The sequence below is a fragment of the Hyperolius riggenbachi genome, chromosome 6, assembly GCF_040937935.1.
Source record: "Hyperolius riggenbachi isolate aHypRig1 chromosome 6, aHypRig1.pri, whole genome shotgun sequence".
In the NCBI taxonomy this organism is placed as follows: domain Eukaryota; kingdom Metazoa; phylum Chordata; class Amphibia; order Anura; family Hyperoliidae; genus Hyperolius; species Hyperolius riggenbachi.
The window spans coordinates 115,195,469-115,215,727 of record NC_090651.1 but is presented as its reverse complement, the minus strand read 5'-3'; the positions used below and the strand labels follow the sequence as shown (position 1 = coordinate 115,215,727).

The window sequence follows — 20,259 nt, the reverse complement described above, 5'->3', positions numbered from 1 at the left end:
CCCATCCAAGGCACCATCTGCAAGGAGTTTGTATGTTCTCCCCGTGTCTGTGTGGGTTTCCTCTGGGCACACTGGTTTACCCCTACATCCCAAAAACATACAGATAAGTTAATCGGCTTCCCCATAAACTGGCCCTAGACTACGATACATACACTCCAGCATACAGACATATGACTATGGTAGGGAGCCCCTCTGAGGGACAGTTAAGCGACAAGACAATATACTCTGTACAGCACTGCGGAGTATGCTATATAAATACTAAATAATAGTAATAATAATAGCAACAACAGTATATTTAAATTAGATTCGATCATTTGATCTTCATATTAGATAGATGTTAACATTTTACTGTCAAATCTTTTTTTTTTTCAACAATAAACTGTAGTCAAATCTTTTAAGGCCAAGGACCACTTGGTTGTTTTTGCCCCGAGCCAGAATTTCCCAGAAGCGATAAAAAAAACTTTGCATTCACTCTACTTTTTACAGTATTTGAAAGCATGTAAGATCCCTATACTCGTAACAGGGAGAGGCATGTATATTTGATTGCTGTGATTGGATAGTGCTGTAAACCACCACCATTCATTGCCAGACACATCTAAGCCAAGGGGGGTCTAAAGGGAAGAATGGAGCTTTGACACCCCGGCTTACAAAGCAGTCCCCTCCCCTACCGCAGATGGCCAATGCAAGCTGCAAACTAGGGTTTAGGTGTGGCCCTATACTTTTGGGGTCTCCTTCTGTTTTTTTTTTGCCGACCTCTATAGCTGGAGAGAGGGATTAGCACAGCTCAAAGGGGGTCCCTCATGCTACTTGTTTTCCTTTCCTGGAGCTGAATGTATTCATCATCCTTGGAAAGCTTCTGCACAGCGATAATGTTATATGGATATCAGATAATGAGTAGTGCTGACTCCTATTTCACCATACTGCACATAAAATAAATTTCACACTTACATAATGATTCAAAACAAAATGCAGTTTTGTATGGCGCAATAATCTGTGGTGCCCTTATGCTTCACTCAGGATCTCTCAGGACCAACAAGAGGATATCCTCCTCTCCGTCTAATTTTCTGTGACTGTAAACCAGTTGGGATGTGTGGTTCCAATCCTTTGTGTCTGTGTGCTTTTGCAACTCCTGATCCACTCCCTGGACTTGTGACTTGCTGAGCTGGGGCGTAGAGGGGGAGGTCACCGTTACCCAGAATCCCCCCCTTGTGATGCCTGTAGTCCCGTGCACAACCCAGCAAGGCAGCAGTGCCTGCAGCAAGTATGAGCGAGTCATCAGAGATGGTGGTTCATGGTTCATTTAGCTCACTTGCCGGGATCTGTGCCTGCGAGTCAGGAGATGATCTCCTGCAGAGTAAGTGTTTACACAGGGCGGGCTGCTCAGCAAAGTGGCTAGTGCAGGGGTGCCCATTAGGTAGATCGTGATCTACCGGTAGTTCGCGAGAGACTTCATGGTAGATCCCGACCCCACTACATTTTCCATTCTGTATATACAAGTGTGCTCTTAAAATTGTACGTAGGTGGATCATTTTGACTGTTTTTTTAAAGTAGCTTACAAGTCGAAAAAGTGTGGGCACCTCTGGGCTAGTGTCTGCTAGAGGGGAGCTCCCTCCTCCCCCTCCATGAAGCAAGGTAATCTGCCTGTTCACCTCCTCCATGGAGTGATCTGAATTGCCTGTTCTCGTGCTAATCTCCCAACCTAACTGTACATGTGTTTGGCTGGCTAAATAGCAACTTTTATTAACTTGAAAGCTCCTAGTGTGTATCTTTCTCCGTGTGTGTGTGTGTGTGTGTGTGTGTGTGTGTGTGTGTGTGTGTGTGTGTGTGTGTGTGTGTGTGTGTGTGTGTGTCTCATGGGCTTCCTCTCCTCTCCATGTGGCTCTCTCCCTCTGGGTCACTACCCCTCCTCCATGTGTTTGTCTCTCCATCTCTTTCACATCTCCCCTTCCATGCAGCTGTTCCTTTCCCATGGCCAATGTCACTGTCTTCCGGTGACACCACCAGGGGTGACAGCATGTCACACCTGCAATGTGGCTTCCTCTCACTTTCTTTGTCACATGTGGTTTCCACTCCATCTCTGTCACTATCTCTGCTCCTATGGCTATAGCTTGCTCTTTGTGTCACTATGTGGCATACCCGCGTTTACCTTCCACTGAAATGTCCAAACTGAGTCTATCTCCCGTTCCTCTCTCGGGGAGTTGTTCCAGCGCTATCCTCGTTCAAATTTGCCGCTTCCAGCAGCCGTCGGAAACACTCATGTTCCAAAGATAAGCAGCTCCGTAAGACGCCCACGCACTTTTGTGCATGGGCAGTATGGAGCAACCTGTCTTCGGAAGCACTCGGGGACATAAGTGCTTCTGGACCTTTTGAGAAATCCCCCCCCCCCCCACCCCTAAAAAATCCTGGCTTTGTCCCTGCAGAGACTTGTAATTTGCCCTTTGTTTCCCTACTGCTTGTACTTACTACATCACGCTATTGAACCTTTATTCCCTTTATTCACTACAGTGGTTCTCAACCTTTTTAGCACATGTACCCCTTTGTGAGTCATCCCTAGGCAAATGTACCCCCTACCGTAGGGTGAAAAAAGTGGGCGTGGCCATTACATGATGTGGGTGGAGCCAAATACTTGCGAAATACAGGTAGTCCATGGTTAACAAATGAGATAAGGACCGTGCCCATTTAACCCGAATCCATTCTCTTTTGTCTCTGTTCTCCCTGTGCCTCTTTTGACACCTACTGTGTCACCCCTGTCCCCCGTGACTATTTTCTCCCCCTCTGTTCCCCCTGTGCCTCTTTTCCCCCCTCTAGGTCCCCCTGTGTCACCTCTTGACCCCCTGTCCTAGCTAGGTATAGGTGCCCCCCACATAGGTATCCAGGTATAGGTTCCCCAGAATAGGTAGCAAAGCATAGGTGCCCCCAGTATAGGTAGCGAGCTATATGTGCCCCAGTATAGATAGCCAGGTACAGATGCCATAGTGTAGGCAGAGAGCTATAGGTGATCCAGTATAGATAGCCAAGTACAGGTGGTTCCCCAGTGTAGGTAGCAAGCTATAGGTGCCCCAGAATAGATAAGCCAGGTGCAGGTGGTGCCCCAGAATAGATTAGCCAGGTGCAGGTGGTGTCCCAGAATAGATTAGCCAGGTACATGTGGTGCCCCAGAATAGATAAGCCAGGTGCAGGTGGTGCCGCACAATAGATAAGCCAAGTGCAGGTGGTGCCCCAGAATAGATTAGCCAGGTGCAGGTGGTGCCTCAGAATAGATTAGCCAGGTGCAGGTGGTGCCCCAGAATAGATTAGCCAGGTGCAGGTGGTGCCCCAGAATAGATTAGCCAGGTACATGTGGTGCCCCAGAATAGATAAGCCAGGTGCAGGTGGTGCCCCACAATAGATAAGCCAAGTGCAGGTGGTGCCCCAGAATAGATTAGCCAGGTGCAGGTGGTGCCTCAGAATAGATTAGCCAGGTGCAGGTGGTGCCCCAGAATAGATTAGCCAGGTGCAGGTGGTGCCCCAGAATAGATTAGCCAGGTACATGTGGTGCCCCAGAATAGATTAGCCAGGTGCAGGTGGTGCCCCAGAATAGATTAGCCAGGTGCAGGTGGTGCCCCACAATAGATAAGCCAAGTGCAGGTGGTGCCCCAGAATAGATTAGCCAGGTGCAGGTGGTGCCTCAGAATAGATTAGCCAGGTGCAGGTTGTGCCCCAGAATAGATTAGCCAGGTGCAGGTGGTGCCCCAGAATAGATTAGCCAGGTGCAGGTGGTGCCCCAGAATAGATTAACCAGGTGCAGGTTTTACCCCAGAATAGATTAGCCAGGTACAGGTTGTGCCCCAGAATAGATTAGCCAGGTGCAGGTGGTGCCCCAGAATAGATTAGCCAGTGCAGGTTTTACCCGAGAATAGATTAGCCAGGTGCAGGTTGTGCCCCAGAATAGATTAGCCAGGTGCAGGTGGTGCCCCAGAATAGATTAGCCAGGTGCAGGTGGTGCCCCGGAATAGATTAGCCAGATGCAGGTGGTGCCCCAGAAAAGATAAGCCAGGTGCAGGTGGTGCCCCAGAATAGATTAGCCAGGTGCAGGTGGTGCCCCAGAATAGATTAACCAGGTGCAGGTTTTACCCCAGAATAGATGAGCCAGGTGCAGGTTGTGCCCCAGAATAGATAAGCCAGGTGCAGGTGGTGCCCCAGAATGGATAAGCCAGGTGCAGGTGGTGCCCCAGAATAGATTAGCCAGGTGCAGGTGGTGCCCCAGAATAGATTAGCCAGGTGCAGGTTTTACCCCAGAATAGATTAGCCAGGTGCAGGTTGTGCCCCAGAATAGATTAGCCAGGCAGATAGGTAAACTTAAATAACCCCCGTGCTGAAATGAGAACAGGGGGAGCGAGCTGGATAAAATTAGTCTTCTATATGTAGAGGATGTGTTGGGTGATGGAAGTCGGTGCTGCTCTGTGTGGTCCACTTGCAGTGGCAGAGAAATCTATAAAGGACATGGGGTAGGGGAAAAAACACAAAAAGAGCGCACTCAGAAAACTGATGATAAAAGGGAGACCAGCCGGTCGTAGACAGATCTCACCTGATGTGGTGGCTGATATGCCCTTATGGGTATTATCAGCTTGCAGGCTTTTGTCCCTCTCAGACCAGGGACCAGGTCAGAAGCAGGCTATTTGTCCAAAGGGATCCTGTGGCTTGAAGCAGGATATCAGGCGCAGCTGTCTGGTTTGTAGCCGTTGGTGTCCCAGCACTGGCTAGAACACCAGAGCTGCAGGCACCTGTGGGCTGTATGAGACTCAATCCCTTAGCAGGGAGAGTCTCCTTCCTGAAAAGTTAGCAATCCACACACTGCTCTGTTCAGATACACCACAGCAGTGGCTGGGTGGTGAGCAGTAGCACTGAAGTGGCTGAAAGAAAGCACAGGAGACCAGTGCTGGAAGTAACTGATTCTTTAATTAATGTAACAAATACAACTAGTTTCAGAAGGCCAATCCTCCTTTCTTCAGGCAAAACAATCTGAGTGCGCTCTTTTTGTGTTTTTTCCCCTACCCCATGTCCTTTATAGAATAGATTAGCCAGGTGCAGGCGGTGCCCCAGAATAGATAAGCCAGGTGCAGGTGGTGCACCAGAATAGATTATTGAGGTGCAGGTGGTGCCCCAGAATAAATTAGCCAGGAGGAGGTTTTACCCCATAATAGATTAGCCCGGTGCAGGTTGTGCCCCAGAATAGATTAGCCAGGTGAAGCCACAGAATAGTCAGGTGCAGGTGGTGCCCCAGTGTAGTTAGCAAGCTCTGGCGCTTTGAGTCCGCAAGGAGAAAAGCGCAATATAAATGTTATTTGTCTTGTCTTGTCTTATTTGTCTAGGTACCCCAGTATAATCTAACGTAGCCCCCTTCCCACGCATACTCCTCTTGCTGGGCTATCCTCCTGTCGCCGGGCTCTCCTCCTCTCGCTGCGTCTTCCCGCTATGGTTACTTTCAGCAGCAACTCACTGACGTCATAAGAGGATGGTAACCATGGCAACAGGATGCGAGGCGGTGACAGGGAGAGCCCGGACAGGAGGAGAGCCCGGCGATAGGAGTCCACGCAGGAACGGGGCTAAGTAAGTTGCTGCGCCCATGCCTCCAAACCTGCCCTGCCTGACACTGACTCGACCTGGGGGCGAGATCCGCCATTTTGTTTGTGGCCCCTGGGGAACGCCCTGACAGCTGCCAATGTACCCCCAGGGGTCCGCAGACCCCAGATTGAGAACCACTGCCCTACTAATTTCTTAACAAACCTTGTTAAGGTGTTGTAATTTGTTGGTATTCCCACTAAAGAACCTACTAACTGTATATGATGGATACTAATGTATGTTGCCAGAAAAATGACAGTTCAGAAGTGCCTATTTTTTTGTACTTCCCTGGATTATATACTGATTTAGCTATATCTATCTTGTATCTTGACACATAGCTTTTGTAATTCTAACTTAGAATGCCATTATTCACATCTTCCATCATAACTGCCTGCCAAGCTTTGCAATGATATTTCTGATAATGGAAATAATACGGGCATATTGAAGGAGGGGGAGAAAACACAACTTTAGTTCCAAAACCCTGAGGGCTAGTTCACAGTGTTCAGTCGTCTTGCAGAACAATTCTGTCATGTCATCTCAAATCACTGCGCATAGTATGCGCAGTGATTTGGGATGACACCTGCGTGGGAACGGGGCTACGTAAGATTATACTGAGGCACCTATTGGCTTGCTAACTACACTGGGGCACCACCTGCACCTGACTATTCTGTGGCACCACCTTCACCTGGCTAACTCGCTGCATGCAGTTCACACTCATTATAACTCGTGCTTTATGCAATTGACCACTATACATAGCCTGATGGGAGGACCTGTCGTTATGTTTGGTGTCAGCGTCATGGTAGTACATGATTTTAGTTTTAGTTTATGCTTTTCGTAATGTCAGGTTTTTGGAGCTAGTTTTAAAGAAAAATTGTACTGAAAATAACATAATGAATACATTTTATTGGTACTTTTGTATTATCCCATCTGGAAAGTTTGGCAGCTTTTTGTTAAAGTTCTGTTTGATCCCCTAGTGCATAGCTGCGCTGCTCCTTCATCTGTAATGAGAGACCCAGGGCACTTGACATAAGTTTTGAAGACACAGATTTATGCTGCGAAGTAAGAAGAAGACCTACCGGGTGTGCTAGTGCTTATCATCATGTCGGGTTTGTCCCGTACTTCTGTAATTGCAGTTTCTGCAGCCAAGTACAGGGGACACCCCTCCTTCAAAACCCCATAACTTGGGAACTGAGCATCATACCGACTCGGGCCTCAGTGCAAAAGAAAGCCGGGACTTTCAGCTTTCCAAAAATGGCCAGATCTTCCTGGGGGAGCAAATAAAATTTAACAAAAAGCTGCCAAACTTTCCAGATGGGATAATACGTAAGTACCCATTTTTTTTAACAATACTCGTTTATAAATTATTTAGTCAGTGTTTGCCCATTGTAACATCTTTCCTCATACTGATTTGCATTCTGAAACTGATCATAGGTGACAACATTTTTAGTCCTATCAGATGAACTCTGTGAAATGTTTGTTTACTCCGTGTTCCAAAGCAAATAAATAAAAATAATCTCCCAGAATGCTCTGAGAGGAGAATTCGGCATAGCTAAACAGCCTAGGTTAACTAGTGACTAGGTTGTTGGTGGTAATATATGCATATCACTGATGTCTGCCCATCATTGCTATTATCTGCTTATCATTGCTGTGTGTTTATCATATGTGCCTGTTACCTACACTTCACTGGAACTGGAATATGGCGGACTATATATGCAATATTGGTAACTTGGAAGAAGTGTGACTCTATAGCCTGAGGAGCAGTGATGCTTGCTGGTGGCCCTGTAATCTATAAGGCAGATTACCGGTGTGTAAAAACAGTGGGGCTAGGTTTACATTAGACACAAAATCGTACCATTTTCCGTAACAGAGATCAAAGGATAAACAGACATGTCAACAGATCCATGGAAAGTATATGGAATCTGCTGCGACTATCCACATTGTGGCTGAGGTCTAGTGTCAACCCAGCCTAAGGCCTCTTTTACACGATACGCTGAAAGACTGATGCATTTGAACTTTCCATAGCAGGGCAATGAGGGCATTGTGAGAAAGCTTTCAGTTAAAATGTGTATAGTGTGAACTAAGTCATAGGGAAACATGGACATTACTTTGAAAATCAATTGTCCTTTCATTTATAACTAAGAGCAACACTGCCATTTGGGCAGCACGGTGGCATAGTGGTTAGTTTTCTAGCATTGCAGCGCTGTGTCGGGCCAGGGCACTATCTGCACAGAGTTTGTATGTTCTCCCTGTGTCTGCGTGAGTTTCCTCCAGGCACTCCGGTTTCCTCCCACATCCCAAAAAACATACTAGTAAGTTATTTGGTTTCCCCCCTAAATTTGCCCTAGACTACGATACATGTGCTACAGGATACATACATAGACATATGACTAGGGTAGGGATTAGATTATGAGCCCTTCTGAGGGATAGTGAGTGACAAGACAATATACTCTCTACAGCGATGCGGAATATGTCGGCGCAATATAAATACTAAATAATAATAACATTTTCATCTACTTTTTGGTAATTTTTCAACTGAGACCAGATACATCTCTAATACATATTTATGAATGAGTTGGGTAGCTTGCAAACTCTCACACTGCCAGTGTGGAGGATGACACAGAGAAGAAGTTGCTTCCATAATGCTAACTAAAGAAATAATAATTCACCCACACGCCCATAAATAATGAAGAGTTCAAAATTAGGTGCCTAAAATAAAACATAATGGATGATTAAAATGCATCTTACAAAGAGAAAAAAAGCAATTAGGGACTTGGGTGAACCTTTCCCCCTTTATTCATAGGAATAAAATGATCTTCTATTGTCATTAATTGTACTTTTATGCTGAATCACATTATGAGCCATACTCGCGCTTTGACGACTAGTCCAATTAGTTCAGCAGTGGCTGGCAATGAAAGTAGTATCAATAATTATGATGGACTTTACTGTTCAGGTCCATAATGAATAGTTGTGCAGTTTATTGGCTCCCCGGACACAGCTCTTCCCACGTAAATGCGGAGAGGGAACTGCGATAGGAACTAGATCTGCTGCATTCCGTCCATCTGCTGCAAATCACAGCTGAGCCTGCTGTTCTCTATATTGATTTTTTCTGCAGAAGAATTTCACTGCTGTGTACAAAGAAGAAATCTGCTAATGGGTCTAATCCTCTGATTCTCACTTTTTTTTTCTTTGCATAAGATGATCCCTATTATTGAATCAGTTTTGAGCGTAACACATGTACCGCTCTGCGTACAAACTTGTTAGATAGTTTTACTTGACACAAGCATTTTCATGTGGCTTGTTTGCTTCTACTTCCTTTGTGCATCTTCCGCCTCAGAATTTTGTGATGCTATTAATAATCACAAGGCATAGGGATGTGTTATTGCCTGCAGCGCAAATCCTGCTGGGCTCATCAGAAATTTCATACTGGCTATATAATGATGTCCCAGTTGTAGAAAGGCAGTCTTCTTTCACTAGATACAAACACCTGATTTAATAAATAATGTAGTCCTTACATTATTCCTTGCAACATCACATTAAAGGTACAGAACGTCAGGCTTTATGGCCATAGCCCTTCCACGATATGACATGTTTATGAAGGATCCCTAAGACAGGGTTCACACTTGTCAGAATCGCATGCCTTTTTCCCAGGGGCGTAGCAATAGGGGGTGCAGAGGTAGCGACCGCACCGGGGCCCTTGGGCCAGAGGGGCCCGAAGGGTCCACCCTCTATCACAGTATTAGCTCTCTATTGATCCTGTGCTGGTAATAATCACTTCTATAGATGCTTTGAATAGTCATAATCCTTAACACACTGTTCCCAATCCCCTTCTTGCACCTCTGACACTGTGGTTGTCCTTGGCAAGTTTTGGTGCGCTGTATCAATTGCTATGTATAAAGTTCTTGGGGGGGGCCCCATGTAAAACCTGCACCAGGGCCCACAGCTCCTTAGCTACGCCACTGCTTTTCCCTTTGTTTAACGTAAAGGATACCGGATTAGCTACAAAGTTACCCAAGGTAAGCTCAGAGGTATGTTCATGCTGGATCCGGTGTCATGAAATTTGGGCTCCGGAGAGCCGTGCAAGTTTGGGTGCCGCCAATACGCATCCATAGAAATATCGGTGATAGAAGGGCGCCTGATAAATCGTGAAGCCGGGGCTTCCAACTATAGAAAGTGTGGTTACAAATAGCAGGAACTTGCTATTTGTAGCCACAGCTTCCATATCAGATGGACCCGGCACCTGCAATTTCCTTCCATCACCGACATTTCCATGGGCACCTACGGCGGTGCCTGATATTTACTGATTTACTGTTCGTCTGCGATTGGCTACAACCATTATTTCCTATATAGTAGCCAACTGGCTACAATCTGCATCGGGCGTCCAACTTATTGATTGGGTGCACGATTACCGATAATTAAGACAGCCAATCCCAGACAGTCAATCACAGACTGCCAATCCTCACGTGTGCCCAAATTACCTGACCCACCATTCAGCACAGATTTCCTACAGGCTTTTTTTAGGTTACCTGCAGGCTCTATAATATATACATTAATAGTGTACCTAATGGCAATGAGCAGAAATTGTGTTTCATTTCACTAGTTCGGCCCCCTATCACTCTAGGTGACACGGCCCTTGGCCTAAAATGTTTGGACACCACTGCTCTAGACTCTGTACATTTCAGAAGATGCAAGTGCTTGTCAATAAATAATAATAATTATAAATCTACATGTGCAATTAGAAACATTAGGAAGAATGATATAAGAGCACAAGCTTAGCCCCACCTATATTTTTAGGTCAGTAATAGATGTCAACTGAGGGTTAAAAATATTTCTAGGAATTGTATTCATCTCAGTGATGGATAGTGTGGAAAGGGCTTTTATTTATGTCAGTGTCCCTGTTAGGGAGATTGGCCTCATTTCATGTCCTGTGGACTTCCATGGCTTTGATATGAACTTTGATGACTCAAAGGGAAGAAAATGAAACAAGAAACAATAATCTAAACCTGACTGAAGGATATTTTAGGGGAATATGTTAAAACTCTTAAAGCTGATAATTTTTGAAGGACAAAATAATGTTAAAAATGTACTTTCCAGAGAATTCTTTTGAAAAGAATAAAGAAAATACCTCATGAGGAGATGGGCTAGTCCAAAATCTGTCAGATTTGTCAGATTTATTCTAGCCACTATAAGCGACAACGACATAAGAAAAAAATAAATGAATCATGCTTTTTTATTCTGGGACAAATGTACAACTAATATGCTATACATGTATTTTTAATGTTAAAAGTTTTCAAAATAGTGGTCCTGATAGCTCCATTTCATCAGAGGTGGCTGCAAGGTGGTTTAGCAGATCCCAGATCTGCAACCCAGTGGTTTCAATCCCCCCCCCCCCCTTGTAGTGAATACTCTCTCTCCAGCTGGGAGATACAGAACCACACAAAACTCAAATTGGTGACAACAGGTCCTTTAAATGAAGTTATCATTCTTTAACAATAGCTTTTAACATTTGTTTATGTCTCTCACATACAGGTATTCCTGGCGCCATCAGCTGCGGGAGTTTAAGCGTGAATATCGGGTGGTGGCTCTCGACTTACGAGGTTATGGAGAGACAGATGCCCCTTCTTGTAAAGACAATTATAAACTGGACTATATTATTGTGGATGTAAAAGAAATATTGGACTCTTTAGGTAAGAAAACACAAGAATAGATTGCTTATTTTAAAATCTGTGCATTGGTGGCTTAGTGGAAAACTCTGCTTTAGGCCCCGGTCACACTTGCGGTTCGAGTCCGTACGGGTCTCTGCGGTGGCCACGAGTTGCCACCAGTTTCGGATCCGGAATGTATCAGTTCCGGCTACAATAAAGTAGCCGGAACTAGATACATTGCAGTGCCAGAAAGGCACCGCAAGCATGGGGGATACCGGCGTGTAGTCCGGGCCCCCCAAGTGGCATAGGACCGGTGCTGGAAGCATCCAGTCCTATTGCCAGTGTGATGAGAAACATACGTTTCTCATTGCACAGCATGGCCGCAGTGGGGACAGACGGCAAAAATAGAGCATGTTGGAAAAAAGCCGGATCGTCCCGGAGCTGCGTTCCCAGATCGGATCCAGATCCGGACGGTCGCACGAGTGTGAATGGATACATTGATTAACAATGTATCCATTCACCATCCGCTATGTACGGAGCGTTCCGGGTCCGGGGAAGCCGGACCTGGAACGCTAATGTGAACCGGGCCTAAGGCAGGGGACACCAGGGCCAGGCCGAGGCAGAGGCGAGAGAGGCTCCAGCCTCAGGGTGCAGGGTAAGAGGGGTGCACAACTCACTCAGGTATCATTCCTCTAATGTGTTTGAAGCAGAGAAAAACAAGAAGAGAGGATACATGGCAGTGACTGCAAGACAGATAACTAGAGATTAAGGTGTTGGGGGGCGGAGTTAGGGGCCCTGGGGTGCCTCTTAGCCTAATAGCAATCACTCAGTATGTGACGGCTGGGGTGGGAGGGATGCAGGGGCGAACTTTGGTGCCTTGGATGCTGGAGGACCTTGTCCTGGCCCTGGGGTACACTCTTGTCTTTCAGTTTTCTGCACATGTGTTTTGCATGCGTTTTCTGCACACCATGTGTGTTTGTATGCAGAAAAACAAGCATAGCAGCTAATGTAATTGATACAGAAAAATGACAAAAAGTGCAGAATTATGCTGCGGGATGTCAGGCTTTTTTCTGCGTGCCAAAAATGCATTGTGAACCAACCCAATGATTAACATGAGTTAGTTTAAGGCTTCTTTCCCACCAGGACGTTGCGTTTTATGGGACGTTATAGGTCACATAACGTGCCCGTAACGCAACGCTTGGTGGTGCTGGAGGAGGACGCTACCAAGAGCCGCGTTATGCAGTCTTGGTGCACCTTTTTTGTGCTGTGCGATGCGGAGACCACATGATCCGCATCACGTGGTCCAGCCAGCCAATCGCAGCACGCTACAGTGCAGTGAATATTAATTAGCCAGGTGGCTGGCCGCGGAGGAGGAGGGGAGACCTCCTCCTCCAACATTACTGAGCATGTGCAAACAGTCTAACATGGCTTAGCCGCGTATAACGCACAGCATGCAGCACTTTCTTTTAACCTGCTGCGTTACTATGTAACGCAACGTGGGTACTGTGAACAGCCCATTGATTTTTCAGTGCTGTGTGGTGGGCTGCGTTACAGGCTGCACTAACGTGCGCCTGTAACGTCTTACTGTGAAAGCAGCCTTAATCAGTTTTTCCCCTGCCTCATATCCTGACTTCCTTACTATTCCTAATACACTTTACTACGATATATATATCTCTGGCCATTTGCAAGGATCTTCCTACTCTCTCCTGTTAGCCCAGATTCAATAAAAAATATCTCCGGTGTTTTCTCACACTTTGGCTTCAATTCACAAAACATTAACACATGTGGTAGAGCAGGAAACTACTGATTTACTGAACATTTTGTGAAATGTCAATTTACTATGGCCATTTACTGAATAGAAAACTGACATTACGGACAGGGCCGGTTCTAGACTTATTGCTGCCTGAGGCAAACTTGTACGGATGTGCCCCCCCTTCCCCCGAATTGGAATGATCGCCCAGCAACCGACAACTTGCACCGCACATTACAGCTGCGGTGAGCCCCCCCCCCCCCAAAAAAAAACGCCCTCAGTATAGGAAGGTAGCCAGGTATAGGTGCCCCCAGTATTGATAGCTAGGTACAGTTGCCCCCAGTATAGGTTAACCAGGTACAGTGGCTCCCAGTATAGGATGGCCAGGCACTCTCTTCACTTCCTGTTTCTGCCTGGTGCTGCCCCCAGACTTCTACCGCCTGAGGAGGTCGCCTCACTTGTCATCATGATTACGGACCAGTGAGGTAAATGACCGACTTGTGAGGTAAATACCTCATAAATGTCAATTCACAAAGAAAAGAGCATGCAGAAAAAGCAAGTGGGATGTTGTGTATTTATTTCTAGTCTGGAGCTGTTGATAACTAACAAACAGCCATTCAGAGAGTTATAAAAGGAAGGAAACACAGTACAAAACAGGTGAAAACTAATTAAACTATTCAGAAAAACAAGAAAGTTAATATTAAAAACACATTTCCCAAATTTCACAATTAATAATTACCCGGTAATTATTTAAAAATGGTTAATAAGATAAAAATACTAAGGCTGAATTTACATTGGCACAAAAAAGTTCTGTTTAGCGGAACAAAACTAAACTGAATAATATATATGTTTAATCTCCAGTAAGCAAAAAACGTACTCAAATAAGTTTTACCTTAATTAACTTAAAGAGTGCCTGAGGTGACATGATGAGATAAACATGGGCACATATTGTACCTATTGTACTTAGGACTGTACCTATTGTACTTAGGACTTTGCTGTGTTGCTTTTTTATTTCTATGCTTTTTCATTATAAGGGTTTATAAACCAGTGCTTTATCTAGGCAACTGAAGACTGAGAACTGCAGCTGAATAGCAGCAGCAACTCTCCTGGAAAGTAATTATGAGCCAAAACACTTATATCTATCTGAGCAAACAATCCTGATAATAGGAGAATTTTGAAAATATAAACGTTTATTATTTCTCCGTGTAAGCGGTGAATGAACCAACTTTTACATCACTCTGAAATGGCTACTGTATGCACTTCACACTAAGGGCCCTTGCACACTGTGTAAGTTGTGTAGCGATCCAATGGCAACTCAATGAAGCCAAAAATTCACACCGCGTAGTAGAGTTGCAGTGCGACCATACAGTGGGACATACAGTACAATGAAAAGTATGCCTAACTCCCACAGTAAACGCATGCGTTGCCCTGTAAATGCACAGCATTCTGTGGATTACAGCATCGGAACTTACTGTACCATTCCGCCCTATCGGAATATCATTGTGTTCTAATGCATTACACTCTCCTCATTGTGAATAAGACTTTATGTACGTCATTTAGCTTACCGAAGTTTAGTCAATATACCCCCTGGTGTACTGTAATCCCTGACTGTCTATACCTGCCCATTGCGCCATAACTCTGCAGACTGGGAAGGAGGGAGCACAGTGACAGAAGGGGGGTCTTGAGGAGAGGGAGCAAGGAAGAATAGAAGACGGCCCCCCACCCTCGCAGTTCTATGTCCAGAAGCTGGAGCCTATCCAGTCTCTGCCTCAGGTCAACTCTGTCTTGGTATACAATTTTAAATCCATATTTAATGAGGGATTTAGGGCTATAGTTAGAGCATAATTCCCTGGTTTATGTATGGCAATGAGGGGTGCCGCTTGCATATCTTTAGGGATAGGTAATGGCCTTTGGTGGTTGTCCATAATTGAGTTTGGTGCTTTCCCCAGGTGTGGTCCTAATTCAAAATTGTTCAAAGTATGTTTTATGATAAAATATAAACCCCTCTGTGCCCGGAGACGTTCCTGATGGGGGTTGTAGGGTATGCTGGAGTCAACTGTAGTGCACACCTTGCTGGTATCTGAGTCTGGATAGCAATAGGAGATTCATTACTGTTCAGTTGCTCTGCCTTGAAAAAGGGATCTTACATGGTTCTGAGATATTGGCCATTTCCTTTCTGGTTACTTTTCTCTGAGCATGCGTCCAGTCGCCCTACCTCTCACCTAGTGAAAGGGACACAGCATGGAGACACCAGTGCGGAGGGGATTTTGGAAACACCTACCTCAGTTACAGGTCCATAGCTTTTAAACCAAGCGAGAGAAAAACTTATCTCTACAAGCTTTATTGCCCTTTCACACTAGCGCATTTCTTTGCGTTGCGTTACTCGTTTTTTTAAAGCTGGGTAACACTAAAGCATACATGATGTGATACGGCAGAAGTAGGCAAATTAACACTAGGGCAACAGCGCATTATGGCCCAGCATCTGTGGTAACGTACGTTGGCCGGAAGTCATGTAAGTCGATGGTGCCGCAGATATTTTAAAGTGTTTTGCGTTAACGTTGCGGTGCGCTGAAGCAAAATTTGTCAGTGCACTTGCTTGCAATACGTATTTCTGCCACAGGAAGTGAGCGGTAGAGAGCCTCAATTATGGTATGTTTTGGCAACATGAATTACATTAACGCAAATTACCGCAAGTATCTGCAAAGCTTGTTTTTAGCGTTGTGGTGCAATGTGATCATCTGATCGTGACACAATGAAAATGCTGGTTGCAGATGTGAAACCAGCCTGAGTGATGGTTGTCTGTGTTAAAAAATAGAAGAAGCTGCCACCCAAAATTGCTCATACTGCAGTTGCTTCACTGGGGCATATTTACATAAGAAATTAATGCGTTTAAGTGCATTGCATTGCCTTAAAATGAGTGTCTTGCGTTTTTTAAATGCAGGGAGTGAGAAGAGACCTGTCATTGTGCTGCAATACAGTATAATGCATTGGTAGGAAAAAGCTGCATTAGAAACAAATGATTTTTCAGTGCTGTGGCATTTAATGGTTTGGAAAGCAAATCACAGCTCTGCTGGTGAAAGCAGGCGCTTGAGGGTGACCCCTTACACCTAAGCCGTGGAAGGGGATTCAGTTTGTATTTTTTGTTACATTTTCATTACTGTCTGCTTGCAGGATCATAAATCTGCTGGTGCATGAAAACCCTTTTAGCACCCGTAGGGGTTTAACTGTCTGCTGACCCCACTTAATGCTTTAAAAAATGATGCTATAAATGAGTGGGTGCACAGCTTAATTTTAATACTAAGTGCTGCATTAGTATTTGCATTGTAAAAGAACTTTGTGACTTTTCATTGGTCTGGGCTCAGAATATGAATAGTATTTGTGTATAATACTCAGTACTGCAAAAGTGATCTGCAGCAAACATGTTTTATATTTGTTAAACTGTCTGTGGAGTTACCTCTATGACCAGTTCAGTGGGAATTAGACCCATTCATTTAAATGCTTCATTGACAGCTCCAGTGACTAGTGAGATGTAGAGACATAAGAATGGGTGGGTTCTAACTGGCAGAAATTGCTTATCATTGTCATTAGAGCTGCAGTCAAACTGTATTCAAAAACATAAGACAATCATGGATAAAATCTTATTGTTATGGGTCATGTATAGGTTAATGTAGTGTCTTCCTAGGGCAACGTCAAACTACTGATAAAGTCCTACTAAACCGAACTACTGCTGAGCTAGGGCTGACTAGTTCAGCACTGCACTGAAACTCTTACCACTCTCTCCCCATTTTCCCTAATTAGTGGTGTATGTGACTTCCAGATGTCCATCAGAAACGATTGTAGGCCATTTATTTTTTGCAAGCAGTCCTAACTTCCCATTGTGCAACTTTAGTGCCATGCACAAGAATCAGTTAATTTTGGTGCTTAGCGCCAAGAGGCAAAGCTGTGCACCGCCATAGCACTATTGCTATGCTGCACAGGGCGCGTAAGAGAATTCATTGAACCGGCGATCGTCAGACCCCGAATTACATTTCCCTCCGAGTTGCTACAACTCAGAGGGGGAATACTGTTTAACGCCACCGGGGACTTTAGCGGCAGCAGGAAGAGCCGTCATTCGGCTCACCCTGTTCCCAACTGCCCAGCGCCTGAATAATATGTACTCGACCAAATATCCATACTTACCTTGGTTCTCTGAGATCAAATGCTCTGAAATAGCTTGGATCCTGATTGTGGAACTTTCAGCCCTCTAATGCAGACAGCAGTTCTTTGATTTGTTATTTGCACTTTTAAATGAAAACTAGAAGTATTTTGCTTGTTATAGACAAATAGGATACTTCCAAATGTCACATATCGATTGATTCTCCTCTTGTTTACTAAATGATTGTAGTAAACAAGGATCCTTCTGCATTGGCCATAGGCCAGGCAAGTAGGACATTACCATTTTTTTTTCTAAATCCCCTTCAAGACAACCCTCCCCCCTGTAATTTAACATAATGTCACATGGCCCATGTGCCTTGTAAAAGCAGTGACATTTAAATGGTAATAGTTTCTTGGAAACATATCAGCAGTTGGCAAGCACTCTGTTCTGTTTTATCCTCAGTGGACATCACCAGGGCCATAACCATGAGAACAGGAGTCATGATGGTTGATGGTCGCATCATACCTAACCAGTAATACTCCCCGGAGAACAATTTATGATATTTTATTACAGAAGGTGGCTCTCTAAATACTGAGGGCTAAGAGTCACTATGGTGAAAATGATCTATTTACTTTAACCACTTCGCATCTAGACCATTTCCCCCTTATGGAACAAAGCAGTTTTGACATTTTAGCTATGTCCCTATTTAATCAGCAATAACTTTATCCCTACTTATGACACCTAAATAAAATAGATATATCCTTTTTTCAAGACAAACTAGACTTAGATTGCATGGAATTTTTTTCCTCGAACAATTTTGTTTTCTACGCATTTTAATGGGAAAACTAGGGAAAAATAGAAAAAACACATTAATTCTCAGTTTATCACAAAACTTCGATTATGTTCCTGTTACAATTTATAGTGAGGATATTTGATTCTGAAATAATGTTACAATGTTTATTTTTCGCTGTGAACTGAGAAAATAAAAGTAATAATTTTAATGGTGAAAATCAATCTTATTGCTTCAGGCAACATACATTCCCTTTCACTAATTAGTGCTGCAGCAGGAAGTGCCAGAGGTGTGCACAGGAGCAAGCCCAACCGTGCACAGCTGTGCTTCAGCTACAAGATGTCTATCTACATCTTTGTGGCTTAAATGAAGTCACAGAGGACGTTGATATACTGTAGCTGAGGCTAAATTAAAAGTGCAGGTATGTTATTTGGTCTTAATGTAAACTTTGGATAAAGTACCTAAAATGCTGCAAGCATCTGGTCTTCTGGAAGCAAGACTTATTAAAGCACACCTGAAGTGAAAGGGATAAGGAGGCTGCCATATTTATTTTTGCCAGGCTGTACTGCTTATTACCAACCTGTAATACTTTAAGCCATAAACCACAAACAAGCATGCAGATCAGATGTTTCTGACTGAGGTATGACTGGCGGCATGCCTGTTTCAGATGTGTGATTCAGACACTACTGCACCCGAAGAGAACAGCAGGACTGCCAGGAAACTGGTATTGTTTAAAAGGAAATAAATATGGCCACCACCATATACTTCTCCCTTCAGGTTTCCTTTAAAGTGAACCTCCAGACTAAAAATCTACTCAGCAGCACTGAAAAGGCTTGGTGTTTCTTTTACAGATTCACAGCTTCAGAACTTTGTTTTTCTTATCCAAGCCTTATTTTAAGCTGCACAAAAGCTAAGCTCTGTGTAACGATTGGTGTCAGCAACACAGATTTTTCTGATTATTGGTGATCTGCAATATCAACAATAATACAGATGCTATACTCGATTATGTGGTGATCTGCAGAATCACCAATAATACTAGTATAGCTAGACACAGGACACCCAATGTGGTATAGTGTTTGGTGCAACAGTAATTTGGAGGTTATCTCCCGAGAAGCGGGAGATATAGACACTACTGCAGCCAAGGATTCCCTGAGGAGCAGGGAAACAGACTGCACTGCAGCCAGTGGACCTCTGAGGGGCAGAGTCCCACTGACTGTGCTGCCAGGTAATGATATGTAATGGAATGAGTGATTCAGATAGACCTGCAGCCGAGGATTTCCTGAGGAGCAGGAAATCAGACTGTACTGCAGTCAGTGGATACCTGAGGAGCAGGGATCACTGACTGGAGTAATGTGATGAGGATTGGTCTGCAGCTAGGGATTCCCTGAGAGGCAGGGAATCAGACTGTACTGCAGCCAGTGGACCTTAGAGAGGTAGAGACCCACTGACTGTGATGCAAGATGGTCTCCAGAGGAGCCGGTGACCATAGGCCTGATCTTGCAGCTAGTAACTACCTGAAGAGCAAGTGTCACAGATGTACAGTAAGGCTGATCACCCAAGGGCTAGGTGACAGCCAGAAAGGTCAGACAAGCCAGGTCGGCAACACACGGACAGATAAAATACAGAGACGGAAGACTGATTCGGTATCCAGGTACAGGCAATGTTGGCAACAGATAATCAGATGGGCGGAAGTACCGAATCAGAGAACAGGAGAGTAGTCAGGAAAGCCAAAGGTCATAACAGGTAACAGTAACGTATCTCAGTCCTAGTCTTGGGTGTGAGGTCCTTGGTCTCAACACCTGGGATCTAGTCTAACAGATAAACAGTAGCAATGTAGCAATCTCCTAGTCTTAGGTGTGAGGTCCATGGTCTCAACACCTGGGAACTAGTCTAACACATAAACCGTAGCAAGCAATAGTACTTTAAAGATATCAACGGAATCTGACTCAGTGTGAATTCCCAGCTCCGGCTGGTTCTAACACACTGTGGGATCTGACTCAGGTCTGAGCGCTCACACGTAAATGTTCGCAACAGCAGACAACTTGCAACTGACAGGCAAGTCCTATATATACCAAACGCGCTCCACAGCGCCGCCCCAGTCAATCCGGAGCATATCTGGAGTCAGCTGATCGGCCTGATCAGCTGACTCCCCTTCTACTAGCATAAAGGTCCTGTCGCCTGGCGCACGCGTGTAGCTCTCCATTTGTGTGCACTAGAAGGACCAGGCAAACCAGCATCAAGTTGCTGCGCGGCAGAAGCCACCGGCTGGGACGCTTGCCCATGCGGCGGCATCTTCGCTATTCATTACAGTACCCCCAACCCCCCATCCCCCCCCCCCCCT

General features: G+C 44.8%; 1 protein-coding gene across 2 annotated transcripts in view; it reads left to right on the top strand.

Annotated features, from left to right (window-relative positions):
* Positions 1–20,259, top strand: part of EPHX4 (epoxide hydrolase 4) — a 117,213-nt gene that overhangs the window by 49,751 nt on the left and 47,203 nt on the right. For both annotated transcript variants that reach the window (XR_011022006.1, XM_068239803.1), the window contains exon 3: positions 11,128–11,285. Coding sequence is in view for 1 of the 2 variants with exons in the window: in XM_068239803.1 (XP_068095904.1) it covers positions 11,128–11,285 (158 nt within the window). In the remaining variant the exon portion in view is untranslated. The remainder of the gene's footprint in view (positions 1–11,127; positions 11,286–20,259) is intronic.